At 37.1% G+C, this 14,608-nt stretch overlaps 5 protein-coding genes across 5 annotated transcripts in view; all 5 read right to left on the bottom strand.

The window, feature by feature from the left end:
- Nucleotides 1-1,621: 1,621 nt before the first annotated feature.
- Nucleotides 1,622-3,212, bottom strand: LOC119667484. Its single transcript, XM_038076777.1, has 2 exons — nt 2,817-3,212; nt 1,622-2,755 (listed from the first exon to the last, which is right to left on the bottom strand). The coding sequence occupies exons 1-2, from the start codon at nt 3,210-3,212 to the stop codon at nt 1,622-1,624; spliced, it is 1,530 nt and encodes a 509-aa protein (XP_037932705.1).
- A 78-nt stretch (nt 3,213-3,290) lies between these two features.
- Nucleotides 3,291-4,875, bottom strand: LOC119667483. Its single transcript, XM_038076776.1, has 2 exons — nt 3,655-4,875; nt 3,291-3,578 (listed from the first exon to the last, which is right to left on the bottom strand). Exons 1-2 carry the CDS (start codon nt 4,873-4,875, stop codon nt 3,291-3,293), a joined length of 1,509 nt encoding a protein of 502 aa, XP_037932704.1.
- A 710-nt stretch (nt 4,876-5,585) lies between these two features.
- LOC119667482 lies at nt 5,586-6,428 on the bottom strand. Its single transcript, XM_038076774.1, has one exon. The coding sequence runs from the start codon at nt 6,426-6,428 to the stop codon at nt 5,586-5,588; it is 843 nt and encodes a 280-aa protein (XP_037932702.1).
- Nucleotides 6,429-9,415: 2,987 nt separating this feature from the next.
- On the bottom strand, nt 9,416-11,000 carry LOC119667481. The gene is made up of 2 exons (XM_038076773.1): nt 9,780-11,000; nt 9,416-9,703 (listed from the first exon to the last, which is right to left on the bottom strand). Exons 1-2 carry the CDS (start codon nt 10,998-11,000, stop codon nt 9,416-9,418), a joined length of 1,509 nt encoding a protein of 502 aa, XP_037932701.1.
- Nucleotides 11,001-13,861: 2,861 nt separating this feature from the next.
- The window catches only part of LOC119667480, a 1,979-nt gene continuing 1,232 nt past the window's right edge, over nt 13,862-14,608 (bottom strand). The window contains exon 2 of the mRNA XM_038076772.1: nt 13,862-14,594. Within this exon, the coding sequence (XP_037932700.1) occupies nt 13,862-14,594 (733 nt within the window). The remainder of the gene's footprint in view (nt 14,595-14,608) is intronic.

Here is a 14,608-nt window from a genome sequence, read left to right as displayed (position 1 = left end):
GTCCCAAAAAGTCGTTTGAACGCCAAGATGGTTTAGTGCTAATAGACACTCTTTCGTTGTGTCATGTAAATTTTTAACTGCTGCCACAGTTGATGTGAATGATGGCTGATTTAGAAGTTCATCGATTAACGTGGACGCCAAGACCCTTTTATTATTATAACGGTCTTGCAGTAATGTCCAAGCTGCCGAATAATTGTCCTCCGTTATGCTGAAATGACTTATCAATTTTTCAGCTTCACCTGTCACATGTGATTTCAAGTACCACATTTTTTGAGCAGCTGGTAATGGCTGATTGTCTACCATTTGTGTAAACAAGTCAAAAAATTGCCTCCATTTTAAGTAATTCCCATTAAAATTTGGGATTGTTACCTTTGGCAATGGCAATGAGGACCGCATGTTTGGTTCTGCTACTGTTGCTTGTTTGTTTCGTAGTTGATCCAATTTTATGGACAACTCTATCAAACATTGTTGTACCAAATCTTCAATTTGGTAATACTCATCTTGATTGAATCCTGACATCAGTGGATTTTCAAAGTTTTCCCAGAGTTCATCATGCAAACATCCCAATTGGTTCCAATGTTGCATGATTGTGTTTGATTTAATTTCGTAATATTGAAGTAGCTGTATGCCTTCGCTCTCTGACAAGCTCTCTACTAATCTTTTTAGAGCTGCCATTCGAGCAGATGTTTTTCTTATCAAACCATTTGTCGTAGCCACTAGTAGCGGCTGTGATGCCTTTTGGTTACTAGCAGCTTCACCAAAGTTGTCTGTTGCTTTGATTGTTGCCATCGTTATTCTGGAGTTTTTGCCAAACGTGCTTCAAAATGTTCTTCGAATGCTGAATGCTGAAACTTAACCGCTAACTGTTGATTGTTGACTGTTGCTGCGTCGAACCAATCCTGTGCTGCTGTCCGTTTCACGGGGTCACCAAAAAATGTACGATCAAACCAAAATGTCTGATCAACGTTGGAATCAACTATTTGCAAGCACTGAACACTTGAATCCAGTACTTATGTTGATTCTATTTAAACAAGAAAACCACTGAGCACTTGAATCCAGTGATTTGACGATTGTCCTAAATTATCCTGATTACTGAACACTTGAATCCAGTAGTCAGGTGCTTATATGGTGTAAATTTGGTACTTGAACCAACTCTACAAGCTATTAGAACGAACAGAAAAGAATCGATAACGAATGTGGCTTCGCATCAATTGAATTGTCAAAAATTCAATTGTGCCTTTTATTTAAAATTGATAATTAATTTACAACAAATAAATTAACTAAAATAACCTTGACCATGCATGCCAAACAATGAACTTATTGCAAACTGCAAGAGTGCATTTTCTTGCAGACGAAATTTGACGCTTTTGTTTTCATGTGCCAACAGAAGCGTATGACGTATTTTGGGAATTGCATTGACAACGTTATTTTTTACACCAAATATATTTAACACAATTATTACAATACAAATAAAAATAACAAATTATTCATACAAAATTAATAAAAACAAAATATTCATATATAATAATATAATATAATATAAACAAATATTCAACATTCTCGCCCGCGTTGAACAACCGTTCAACAATATGAGCCTCTAGCTGTCAGGTAGTCAATCCGACTATATGTTGATAACGAATTCTCGTGACTGTCGACGTGGCATGGGTATAGGTGTCGTGCGGGTGGCTTCTTTATCGGATGGAATTTCAACATGTTTTTTCTGCAATTTCTTCTTCATCATGATTATGATTAATATCAGCCCTATAACGAGTGCAGCGTAAGCTATGGTGAAGCTGTGGTACTTGTGTGACTGAAATTGATTTGGAAGATCATTTATCTGGTATGACTGTAACACCTTCTGCAATACTGTGAGTTCTTTAAGCTGTTGATTGTATTGGTTGTTGCGTACTATTGACAGTGTACTGTTGCCGCTGTAAGCATCTGATGTCTTCATAGGGGGTTGTAGCCTTAATTCGGAGATTGTACCAAGACTACTGTATGAATATCTTGCCGTGCTTGCAATTATTTGTTGTCCTTGCACGGAAACAAAGTTGTGTTTAAGCACGCAGTCTGGATCGATCGTCAATAATCCTGAACCTTTTAGATTTAGTGGAATGATTTCCTTATTACATACTGCAGTTGCTCGTGAAGATGTTGATGTCGCATAAATCCATTGATTTTTGTGATTCAATGGAATCCAGGTCAGCTTGTTGATAGTGTGTTTCAACCGACAATTTGGTATTGTGTTGTTGTTGAATAGGTTGACCTCACACGCACATACTTCGGAACCAAAATTGTATCGTATACGGACGTTGGTGCAAAGAAATTCCTCTTCCTTAATGGTCTCACAAAGACTTAATTCGGATTTTATAAGAGGAAAATATTGATCATGCTGCGTATTAATAGCCAAAATAGAACTGCAGGAGTCAATTACCGTCATGGAGTCATTTACCCAGTTCGGGATTGGAATTAGCTGAAACAATTCAAATCGTTCATGTTCAATCAAGGGTAATGTTATACTAAAAACTGCATGCTGCTGTGTGATTCCACCTTTAACCTTCATTACTCTGTAAAGGGATATTAACTCATCTTCTGGCATCGGTAATTCTAATGATGGTGATAAATGAAGTTTGATTTGATTAACTTCCTTTTGTAATTGTGTTGGTGTCAATAACAATGGATTCACTTTTCCATGATGAGTATCAATTAGAGCATCTATATGTAATGGCAGATTGTATCTTCTGTAGATTATGTGCTACCAGTGTTAATTGAATGGCTCCTGCATTGGAAACTTGATTGAGCCGTAATTGATTTACCTCTCTATTTGTATCTTTTATTGAATGTATCAATGCCTTTATTTCATTGTCAATGTGGTCAAAACCTTCTTGAACTGCTATTTTATCTTTCTTCAATATGTTGATTGTTGAATCGACAACTGATGTCTGATTCTTAAATAGCGTCAATAATTGTATTTCATTTGGTTTCACTTCTGAAATTATATTTGACATTCCTTTGGCATTTTCTGAGTCTAATACTCCAAACAGTGAATGTGCAATATTGCCTACAAGATCAATTGCTCCTCTTTTGAAGCGATGATCATGAAGTAATTTTTCATCGAGTTGTAGTTCGGATTCAATATGTTTAAAGTGATTAACTGTATTCGCACATGATGCGTTTGGTTTCATTTGTTGACAAGCTTGATGTAGCGACATTATTCCTGTGTTTAGAGCTGCTGCTTCCGTCCAATAAAGACTTAAATCATAATTAACTAGTAGATTCCATTCAGTGGTTTATATGGCAGTTGTGCCCAGATTTTCAAAGTGAATACCCAATTTTGTGCCAAACCTTTTATTGTCAATTGGAGATCCTATTACTATTGGCAATATCAGTAATAGTGTAAGTAATACAAAACAGTACAAATTGGTCGGCAGTTTTCTACGTTTTGTCTTGGGCTCTTCATACGATTCTTTTTTATCTTCAATAATTACGTTGTCAGGAGGTATTTCGTGATCAGCTTCAGCCATTGTTGGTTGATCATCTGTATTAACAGGCAGTTTGAATTCTTGCCGCCCTGTTAGCTACAAATGTTTGAAATGATAAAGACTGTGAATTAATCCAAGTAAACACAATTTCTGAATCTGTCCACAAAAATACCGGCTGGTCCTTCTCTTGAAGATCGCTTTTGACTCTTGCTGAGAGTTCCGCTGCTAGGACTGCCGCACATAACTCTAGTCGCGGTAGCGTTTGTTTTCTGAGTGGTGCTACTCTTGACTTTGCACATAATACTATTATTCTACCATCCTTTAAAATTGCTCTGACATATGCTGCAGCACCAAATGCCTTTTCAGATGCATCAGCAAAAATGTGTAGTTGTGTTGATGATGGAACCTCGCCTCTGAAGATATGTCTTGCCACTTGAAAGTTTTTTAGAGTACTTAAGTTTTCTCTAAATGTTGACCATGTTGTACAAAGATCTGTAGGAAGTGGTTCATCCCAAGATAATTTCAACTGCCATAAGTGTTGTATGAAAATCTTTGCTTTGACTATTACTGGAGCTAATAAACCAAGTGGGTCGAACAGTCTAGCTAAATCAGAACTAACGACTCTCGTCGTGATTATTCCTTCAGTAACCATTTGGACCTTAATTCCAAATAAATCCGCTTTGGGCAACCAAAATAGTCCCAGCGTTTTGATTGACTCGTTATTATCATTAGTAAAATCTAGATTTACCTCTTGATCATCTTGAGAAATGTTTTTCAAAAGTTGAGGATGGTTTGCACTCCATTTCCGTAGATAAAACTGATGCTTCTTTAAAATATGGATTAATTGCCTTTGAGCTTCAATAGCCGTAATTAAACTATCTGATCCACCGAGCCCATCGTCAACGTAGAAATTGTCACACAGGATTTGAGCTCCTAATGGATAATTCACTTTATTTTCTAATGCTATCTTTTGCAGACATCTTGTTGCTAGGTAAGGAGCTGCTCGAGTTCCAAATGTAATTGTGTTTAGCTGATAATAACGAATCGTTGAATTTGGACTGCTTCTCCAAATGATAAGTTGATAGCGTCGATCTTCAGGATTTATCAAAACTTGACGATACATTTTCTCGATATCTGTGGTAAAAACAAACCGTGGTCGCCTAAACCGGAGCAGAATTGAAAAGAGTTCACTTTGAACTGTCGGTCCGTTATACATTAAATCATTCAACGAGTGTCCAGATGTAGTTTTGGCTGATGCGTCAAACATCACTCGAAGTTTAGTAGTTGTACTATCTGGTTTTAGTACGCAATGATGAGGAATGAAATATCTTGGAGTCAACATGGAATCCAAGTTTACTTCAGTCATGTGACCCAATCGCTCATACTCTTCCATAAACTAGACATATTGTTTCCGCAAAACATCATTTTTTGCTAGTCGTCGTTCAAGACTGATGAATCTTCTCCAAGCTGTTTCTTGAGATTTCCCTAACGTCAATGAGTTTTCCAGAAACGGCAACCTTACCACAAAACGTCCTTCTTTATTTGTATGGACGTTCTGCACAAAATGAGATTCGCATAATTTTTCTTCTTTGGATAATGTCCTTTCTGTTGTATTCACCTCATCCATTCGCCATAATCGTTCAATTGCATCTTCTAACGATGAATTATTATCAACAACCTCCGCCCCAAAGCCAAAAACTGCACATAAAACGTTTGATGTGTCTGTATTTGATGCAACCTTGCCACTGACAATCCAGCCAAGTGTAGAATTTTGCAAGACTGGAAGCCCAGGAGCAAGCGTGATTTTACCCTTTTTTAACAGACTGAAATAGAACTCCGCACCGAGTAAAATATCAATTTTCTCTTGTTGGAAAAATGTTGGATCTGCTAACTGAATGCTGAATGGAAATATCGTAGCTGCAACTTGGTTGAGGTGGAACTATATTTGGAAGCACAAACGCTTCGACTTCTGTAGTAAACCTTGAATTAAGTGATTGCAATTTGATGTTAACTCGCTGCGTTGAATTTTTTTGCACCTTTCCTATCCCTTCTATGCACAATAACGATTTTGTTTTTGATATATTGAGCCTTTTGACAAGACGCTCAGAGACGATGACCTGTGGATGTATTCGCTGTCGCTGTGGTAACTGCGGTGTTGTACCCACTTGAGCTAGGTTGAATGTTCTGTTTTGTTTGGTTGTTAACTTCCAAATGTAGCAACGTGTTATGCTTTTTATTACATTTGGTACAACTTCTTGATGAACATTTGTTCACCACATGATCATTTCTGAAACAGTTAAAACAGAGCTGTTGATTTTTCACCCAATCCAATCGTTGAGATGGTGAAAATTGCAAGAATTTACGGCAATGATACAGTGGGTGCCTGTCTACATTGCACAGTTTGCAATTGTTGTTTCCTTTAGAAACTGTTACAGCCGATGACACTGAGTTATTTCGATTTGCTTTAATTTTTATAGCCACCTTATCTTTTTGTTCTACAACTTCCATCAGTTGGAACTGTAGTTCTAAAAAGGCTAAAAACTCCTGAATGTTTTGTATCTCTTTTGGTTTTGCCAGAGATTGCTCATATCTAATGAGCATCGCCTGATCGAGTTTTTTAATTAGTACTTGTAACAAAATTGGGTCCCAAAAAGTCGTTTGAACGCCAAGATGGTTTAGTGCTAATAGACACTCTTTCGTTGTGTCATGTAAATTTTTAACTGCTGCCACAGTTGATGTGAATGATGGCTGATTTAGAAGTTCATCGATTAACGTGGACGCCAAGACCCTTTTATTATTATAACGGTCTTGCAGTAATGTCCAAGCTGCCGAATAATTGTCCTCCGTTATGCTGAAATGACTTATCAATTTTTCAGCTTCACCTGTCACATGTGATTTCAAGTACCACATTTTTTGAGCACCTGGTAGTGGCTGATTGTCTACCATTTGTGTAAACAAGTCAAAAAATTGCCTCCATTTTAAGTAATTCCCATTAAAATTTGGGATTGTTACCTTTGGCAATGGCAGTGAGGACCGCATGTTTGGTTCTGCTACTGTTGCTTATTTGTTTCGTAGTTGATCTAATTTTATGGACAACTCTATCAAACATTGTTGTACCAAATCTTCAATTTGGTAATACTCATCTTGATTGAATCCTGACATCAGTGGATTTTCAAAGTTTTCCCAGAGTTCATCATGCAAACATCCCAATTGGTTCCAATGTTGCATGATTGTGTTTGATTTAATTTCGTAATATTGAAGTAGCTGTATGCCTTCGCTCTCTGACAAGCTCTCTACTAATCTTTTTAGAGCTGCCATTCGAGCAGATGTTTTTCTTATCAAACCATTTGTCGCAGCCACTAGTAGCGGCTGTGATGCCTTTTGGTTACTAGCAGCTTCGCCAAAGTTGTCTGTTGCTTTGATTGTTGCCATCGTTATTCTGGAGTTTTTGCCAAACGTGCTTCAAAATGTTCTTCGAATGCTGAATGCTGAAACTTAACCGCTAACTGTTGATTGTTAACTGTTGCTGCGTCGAACCAATCCTGTGCTGCTGTCCGTTTCACGGGGTCACCAAAAAATGTACGATCAAACCAAAATGTCTGATCAACATTGGAATCAACTATTTGCAAGCACTGAACACTTGAATCCAGTACTTATATTGATTCTATTTAAACAAGAAAACCACTGAGCACTTGAACCCAGTGATTTGACGATTGTCCTAAATTATCCTGATTACTGAACACTTGAATCCAGTAGTCAGGTGCTTATATGGTGTAAATTTGGTACTTGAACCAACTCTACAAGCTATTAGAACGAACAGAAAAGAATCGATAACGAATGTGGCTTCGCATCAATTGAATTGTCAAAAATTCAATTGTGCCTTTTATTTAAAATTGATAATTAATTTACAACAAATAAATTAACTAAAATAACCTTGACCATGCATGCCAAACAATGAACTTATTGCAAACTGCAAGAGTGCATTTTCTTGCAGACGAAATTTGACGCTTTTGTTTTCATGTGCCAACAGAAGCGTATGACGTATTTTGGGCATTGCATTGACAACGTTATTTTTTACACCAAATATATTTAACACAATTATTACAATACAAATAAAAATAACAAATTATTCATACAAAATTAATAAAAACAAAATATTCATATATAATAATATAATATAATATAAATAAATATTCAACATTCTCGCCCGCGTTGAACAACCGTTCAACAATATGAGCCTCTAGCTGTCAGGTAGTCAATCCGACTATATGTTGATAACGAATTCTCGTGACTGTCGACGTGGCATGGGTATAGGTGTCGTGCGGGTGGCTTCTTTATCGGATGGAATTTCAACATGTTTTTTCTGCAATTTCTTCTTCATCATGATTATGATTAATATCAGCCCTATAACGAGTGCAGCGTAAGCTATGGTGAAGCTGTGGTACTTGTGTGACTGAAATTGATTTGGAAGATCATTTATCTGGTATGACTGTAACACCTTCTGCAATACTGTGAGTTCTTTAAGCTGTTGATTGTATTGGTTGTTGCGTACTATTGACAGTGTACTGTTGCCGCTGTAAGCATCTGATGTCTTCATAGGGGGTTGTAGCCTTAATTCGGAGATTGTACCAAGACTACTGTATGAATATCTTGCCGTGCTTGCAATTATTTGTTGTCCTTGCACGGAAACAAAGTTGTGTTTAAGCACGCAGTCTGGATCGATCGTCAATAAACCTGAACCTTTTAGATTTAGTGGAATGATTTCCTTATTACATACTGCAGTTGCTCGTGAAGATGTCGATGTCGCATAAATTCATTGATTTTTGTGATTCAATGGAATCCAGGTCAGCTTGTTGATAGTGTGTTTCAACCGACAATTTGGTATTGTGTTGTTGTTGAATAGGTTGACCTCACACGCACATACTTCGGAACCAAAATTGTATCATATGCGGACGTTGGTGCAAAGAAATTCCTCTTCCTTAATGGTCTCACAAAGACTTAATTCGGATTTTATAAGAGGAAAATATTGATCATGCTCCGTATTAATAGCCAAAATAGAACTGCAGGAGTCAATTACCATCATGGAGTCATTTACCCAGTTCGGGATTGGAATTAGCTGAAACAATTCAAATCGTTCATGTTCAATCAAGGGTAATGTTATACTAAAAACTGCATGCTGCTGTGTGATTCCACCTTTAACCTTCATTACTCTGTAAAGGGATATTAACTCATCTTCTGGCATCGGTAATTCTAATGATGGTGATAAATGAAGTTTGATTTGATTAACTTCCTTTTGTAATTGTGTTGGTGTCAATAACAATGGATTCACTTTTCCATGATGAGTATCAATTAGAGCATCTATATGTAATGGCAGATTGTATCTTCTGTAGATTATGTGCTACCAGTGTTAATTGAATGGCTCCTGCATTGGAAACTTGATTGAGCCGTAATTGATTTACCTCTCTATTTGTATCTTTTATTGAATGTATCAATGCCTTTATTTCATTGTCAATGTGGTCAAAACCTTCTTGAACTGCTATTTTATCTTTCTTCAATATGTTGATTGTTGAATCGACAACTGATGTCTGATTCTTAAATAGCGTCAATAATTGTATTTCATTTGGTTTCACTTCTGAAATTATATTTGACATTCCTTTGGCATTTTCTGAGTCTAATACTCCAAACAGTGAATGTGCAATATTGCCTACAAGATCAATTGCTCCTCTTTTGAAGCGATGATCATGAAGTAATTTTTCATCGAGTTGTAGTTCGGATTCAATATGTTTAAAGTGATTAACTGTATTCGCACATGATGCGTTTGGTTTCATTTGTTGACAAGCTTGATGTAGCGACATTATTCCTGTGTTTAGAGCTGCTGCTTCCGTCCAATAAAGACTTAAATCATAATTAACTAGTAGATTCCATTCAGTGGTTTATATGGCAGTTGTGCCCAGATTTTCAAAGTGAATACCCAATTTTGTGCCAAACCTTTTATTGTCAATTGGAGATCCTATTACTATTGGCAATATCAGTAATAGTGTAAGTAATACAAAACAGTACAAATTGGTCGGCAGTTTTCTACGTTTTGTCTTGGGCTCTTCATACGATTCTTTTTTATCTTCAATAATTACGTTGTCAGGAGGTATTTCGTGATCAGCTTCAGCCATTGTTGGTTGATCATCTGTATTAACAGGCAGTTTGAATTCTTGCCGCCCTGTTAGCTACAAATGTTTGAAATGATAAAGACTGTGAATTAATCCAAGTAAACACAATTTCTGAATCTGTCCACAAAAATACCGGCTGGTCCTTCTCTTGAAGATCGCTTTTGACTCTTGCTGAGAGTTCCGCTGCTAGGACTGCCGCACATAACTCTAGTCGCGGTAGCGTTTGTTTTCTGAGTGGTGCTACTCTTGACTTTGCACATAATACTATTATTCTACCATCCTTTAAAATTGCTCTGACATATGCTGCAGCACCAAATGCCTTTTCAGATGCATCAGCAAAAATGTGTAGTTGTGTTGATGATGGAACCTCGCCTCTGAAGATATGTCTTGCCACTTGAAAGTTTTTTAGAGTACTTAAGTTTTCTCTAAATGTTGACCATGTTGTACAAAGATCTGTAGGAAGTGGTTCATCCCAAGATAATTTCAACTGCCATAAGTGTTGTATGAAAATCTTTGCTTTGACTATTACTGGAGCTAATAAACCAAGTGGGTCGAACAGTCTAGCTAAATCAGAACTAACGACTCTCGTCGTGATTATTCCTTCAGTAACCATTTGGACCTTAATTCCAAATAAATCCGCTTTGGGCAACCAAAATAGTCCCAGCGTTTTGATTGACTCGTTATTATCATTAGTAAAATCTAGATTTACCTCTTGATCATCTTGAGAAATGTTTTTCAAAAGTTGAGGATGGTTTGCACTCCATTTCCGTAGATAAAACTGATGCTTCTTTAAAATATGGATTAATTGCCTTTGAGCTTCAATAGCCATAATTAAACTATCTGATCCACCGAGCCCATCGTCAACGTAGAAATTGTCACACAGGATTTGAGCTCCTAATGGATAATTCACTTTATTTTCTAATGCTATCTTTTGCAGACATCTTGTTGCTAGGTAAGGAGCTGCTCGAGTTCCAAATGTAATTGTGTTTAGCTGATAATAACGCTTCGTTGAATTTGGACTGCTTCTCCAAATGATAAGTTGATAGCGTCGATCTTCAGGATTTATCAAAACTTGACGATACATTTTCTCGATATCTGTGGTAAAAACAAACCGTGGTCGCCTAAACCGGAGCAGAATTGAAAAGAGTTCACTTTGAACTGTCGGTCCGTTATACATTAAATCATTCAACGAGTGTCCAGATGTAGTTTTGGCTGATGCGTCAAACATCACTCGAAGTTTAGTAGTTGTACTATCTGGTTTTAGTACGCAATGATGAGGAATGAAATATCTTGGAGTCAACATGGAATCCAAGTTTACTTCGGTCATGTGACCCAATCGCTCATACTCTTCCATAAACTAGACATATTGTTTCCGCAAAACATCATTTTTTGCTAGTCGTCGTTCAAGACTGATGAATCTTCTCCAAGCTGTTTCTTGAGATTTCCCTAACGTCAATGAGTTTTCCAGAAACGGCAACCTTACCACAAAACGTCCTTCTTTATTTGTATGGACGTTCTGCACAAAATGAGATTCGCATAATTTTTCTTCTTTGGATAATGTCCTTTCTGTTGTATTCACCTCATCCATTCGCCATAATCGTTCAATTGCATCTTCTAACGATGAATTATTATCAACAACCTCCGCCCCAAAGCCAAAAACTGCACATAAAACGTTTGATGTGTCTGTATTTGATGCAACCTTGCCACTGACAATCCAGCCAAGTGTAGAATTTTGCAAGACTGGAAGCCCAGGAGCAAGCGTGATTTTACCCTTTTTTAACAGACTGAAATAGAACTCCGCACCGAGTAAAATATCAATTTTCTCTTGTTGGAAAAATGTTGGATCTGCTAACTGAATGCTGAATGGAAATATCGTAGCTGCAACTTGGTTGAGGTGGAACTATATTTGGAAGCACAAACGCTTCGACTTCTGTAGTAAACCTTGAATTAAGTGATTGCAATTTGATGTTAACTCGCTGCGTTGAATTTTTTTGCACCTTTCCTATCCCTTCTATGCACAATAACGATTTTGTTTTTGATATATTGAGCCTTTTGACAAGACGCTCAGAGACGATGACCTGTGGATGTATTCGCTGTCGCTGTGGTAACTGCGGTGTTGTACCCACTTGAGCTAGGTTGAATGTTCTGTTTTGTTTGGTTGTTAACTTCCAAATGTAGCAACGTGTTATGCTTTTTATTACATTTGGTACAACTTCTTGATGAACATTTGTTCACCACATGATCATTTCTGAAACAGTTAAAACAGAGCTGTTGATTTTTCACCCAATCCAATCGTTGAGATGGTAAAAATTGCAGAAATTTACGGCAATGATACAGTGGGTGCCTGTCTACATTGCACAGTTTGCAATTGTTGTTTCCTTTAGAAACTGTTACAGCCGATGACACTGAGTTATTTCGATTTGCTTTAATTTTTATAGCCACCTTATCTTTTTGTTCTACAACTTCCATCAGTTGGAACTGTAGTTCTAAAAAGGCTAAAAACTCCTGAATGTTTTGTATCTCTTTTGGTTTTGCCAGAGATTGCTCATATCTAATGAGCATCGCCTGATCGAGTTTTTTAATTAGTACTTGTAACAAAATTGGGTCCCAAAAAGTCGTTTGAACGCCAAGATGGTTTAGTGCTAATAGACACTCTTTCGTTGTGTCATGTAAATTTTTAACTGCTGCCACAGTTGATGTGAATGATGGCTGATTTAGAAGTTCATCGATTAACGTGGACGCCAAGACCCTTTTATTATTATAACGGTCTTGCAGTAATGTCCAAGCTGCCGAATAATTGTCCTCCGTTATGCTGAAATGACTTATCAATTTTTCAGCTTCACCTGTCACATGTGATTTCAAGTACCACATTTTTTGAGCACCTGGTAGTGGCTGATTGTCTACCATTTGTGTAAACAAGTCAAAAAATTGCCTCCATTTTAAGTAATTCCCATTAAAATTTGGGATTGTTACCTTTGGCAATGGCAGTGAGGACCGCATGTTTGGTTCTGCTACTGTTGCTTATTTGTTTCGTAGTTGATCTAATTTTATGGACAACTCTATCAAACATTGTTGTACCAAATCTTCAATTTGGTAATACTCATCTTGATTGAATCCTGACATCAGTGGATTTTCAAAGTTTTCCCAGAGTTCATCATGCAAACATCCCAATTGGTTCCAATGTTGCATGATTGTGTTTGATTTAATTTCGTAATATTGAAGTAGCTGTATGCCTTCGCTCTCTGACAAGCTCTCTACTAATCTTTTTAGAGCTGCCATTCGAGCAGATGTTTTTCTTATCAAACCATTTGTCGCAGCCACTAGTAGCGGCTGTGATGCCTTTTGGTTACTAGCAGCTTCGCCAAAGTTGTCTGTTGCTTTGATTGTTGCCATCGTTATTCTGGAGTTTTTGCCAAACGTGCTTCAAAATGTTCTTCGAATGCTGAATGCTGAAACTTAACCGCTAACTGTTGATTGTTAACTGTTGCTGCGTCGAACCAATCCTGTGCTGCTGTCCGTTTCACGGGGTCACCAAAAAATGTACGATCAAACCAAAATGTCTGATCAACATTGGAATCAACTATTTACAAGCACTGAACACTTGAATCCAGTACTTATGTTGATTCTATTTAAACAAGAAAACCACTGAGCACTTGAACCCAGTGATTTGACGATTGTCCTAAATTATCCTGATTACTGAACACTTGAATCCAGTAGTCAGGTGCTTATATGGTGTAAATTTGGTACTTGAACCAACTCTACAAGCTATTAGAACGAACAGAAAAGAATCGATAACGAATGTGGCTTCGCATCAATTGAATTGTCAAAAATTCAATTGTGCCTTTTATTTAAAATTGATAATTAATTTACAACAAATAAATTAACTAAAATAACCTTGACCATGCATGCCAAACAATGAACTTATTGCAAACTGCAAGAGTGCATTTTCCTGCAGACGAAATTTTGAACGCTTTGTTTTCATTGTGCCAACAAGAAGCGTATGACGTATTTTGGGCATGCATTGAACAACGTTTATTTTTTTACACCAAATATATTTAAACAATTATTACAATTATAAATAAAAATAACAAATTATTCATACAAAATTAATAAAAACAATAATATAATATAATATAAACAAATATTCAACATTCTCCCCCGCGTTGAACAACCGTTCAACAATATGAGCCTCTAGCTGTCAGGTAGTCAGTCCGACTATATGTTGATAACGAATTCTCGTGACTGTCGACGTGGCATGGGTGTAGGTGTTGTGCGGGTGGCTTCTTCATCGGATGGAATTTCAACATGTGTTTTCTGCAATTTCTTCTTCATCATGATTATGATTAATATCAGCCCTATAACGAGTGCAGCGTAAGCTATGGTGAAGCTGTGGTACTTGTGTGACTGAAATTGATTTGGAAGATCATTTATCTGGTATGACTGTAACACCTTCTGCAATACTGTGAGTTCTTTAAGCTGTTGATCGTATTGGTTGTTGCGTACCGTTGACAGTGTACTGTTGCCGCTGTAAGCATCTGATGTCTTCATAGGGGGTTGTAGCCTTAATTCGGAGATTGTATCAAGACTACTGTATGAATATCTTGCCGTGCTTGCAATTATTTGTTGTCCTTGCACGGAAACGAAGTTGTCTTTAAGCACGCAGTCTGGATCGATCGTCAATAAACCTGAACCTTTTAGATTTAGTGATATGATTTCCTTATTACATACTGCAGTTGCTCGTGAAGATGTTGATGTCGCATAAATCCATTGATTTTTGTGATTCAATGGAATCCAGGTCAGCTTGTTGATAGTGTGCTTCAACCGACTATTTGGTATTGTGTTGTTGTTGAATAGGTTGACCTCACACGCACATACTTCGGAACCAAAATTGTATCGTATGCGAACGTTGGTGCAAGGAAATTCCTCTTCCTTAATGGTCTCACAAAGACTTAATTCGGATTT

Source organism: Teleopsis dalmanni, chromosome 1 (assembly GCF_002237135.1).
Source record: "Teleopsis dalmanni isolate 2A chromosome 1, ASM223713v2, whole genome shotgun sequence".
In the NCBI taxonomy this organism is placed as follows: Eukaryota; Metazoa; Arthropoda; class Insecta; order Diptera; family Diopsidae; genus Teleopsis; species Teleopsis dalmanni.
Note: the sequence above shows the minus strand (reverse complement) of the source record. Positions and strands in the feature narration are given on the sequence as shown.

What these genes read in the sequence shown, in the direction of transcription:
- LOC119667484 (XM_038076777.1), bottom strand. Translation starts at nt 3,212, where the DNA reads ATGTCGCTACATCAAGCTTGTCAACAAATGAAACCAAACGCATCATGT. An exon ending in TAAAAGATACAAATAGAGAG is followed by an intron (nt 2,756 to 2,816) that starts GTAAATCAATTA and finishes TAACACTGGTAG; the next exon opens with CACATAATCTACAGAAGATA.
- LOC119667481 (XM_038076773.1), bottom strand. Translation starts at nt 11,000, where the DNA reads ATGGAAGAGTATGAGCGATTGGGTCACATGACCGAAGTAAACTTGGAT. An exon ending in TTCAAGAGAAGGACCAGCCG is followed by an intron (nt 9,704 to 9,779) that starts GTATTTTTGTGG and finishes AAACATTTGTAG; the next exon opens with CTAACAGGGCGGCAAGAATT.
- LOC119667483 (XM_038076776.1), bottom strand. Translation starts at nt 4,875, where the DNA reads ATGGAAGAGTATGAGCGATTGGGTCACATGACTGAAGTAAACTTGGAT. An exon ending in TTCAAGAGAAGGACCAGCCG is followed by an intron (nt 3,579 to 3,654) that starts GTATTTTTGTGG and finishes AAACATTTGTAG; the next exon opens with CTAACAGGGCGGCAAGAATT.
- LOC119667482 (XM_038076774.1), bottom strand. Translation starts at nt 6,428, where the DNA reads ATGGTAGACAATCAGCCACTACCAGGTGCTCAAAAAATGTGGTACTTG.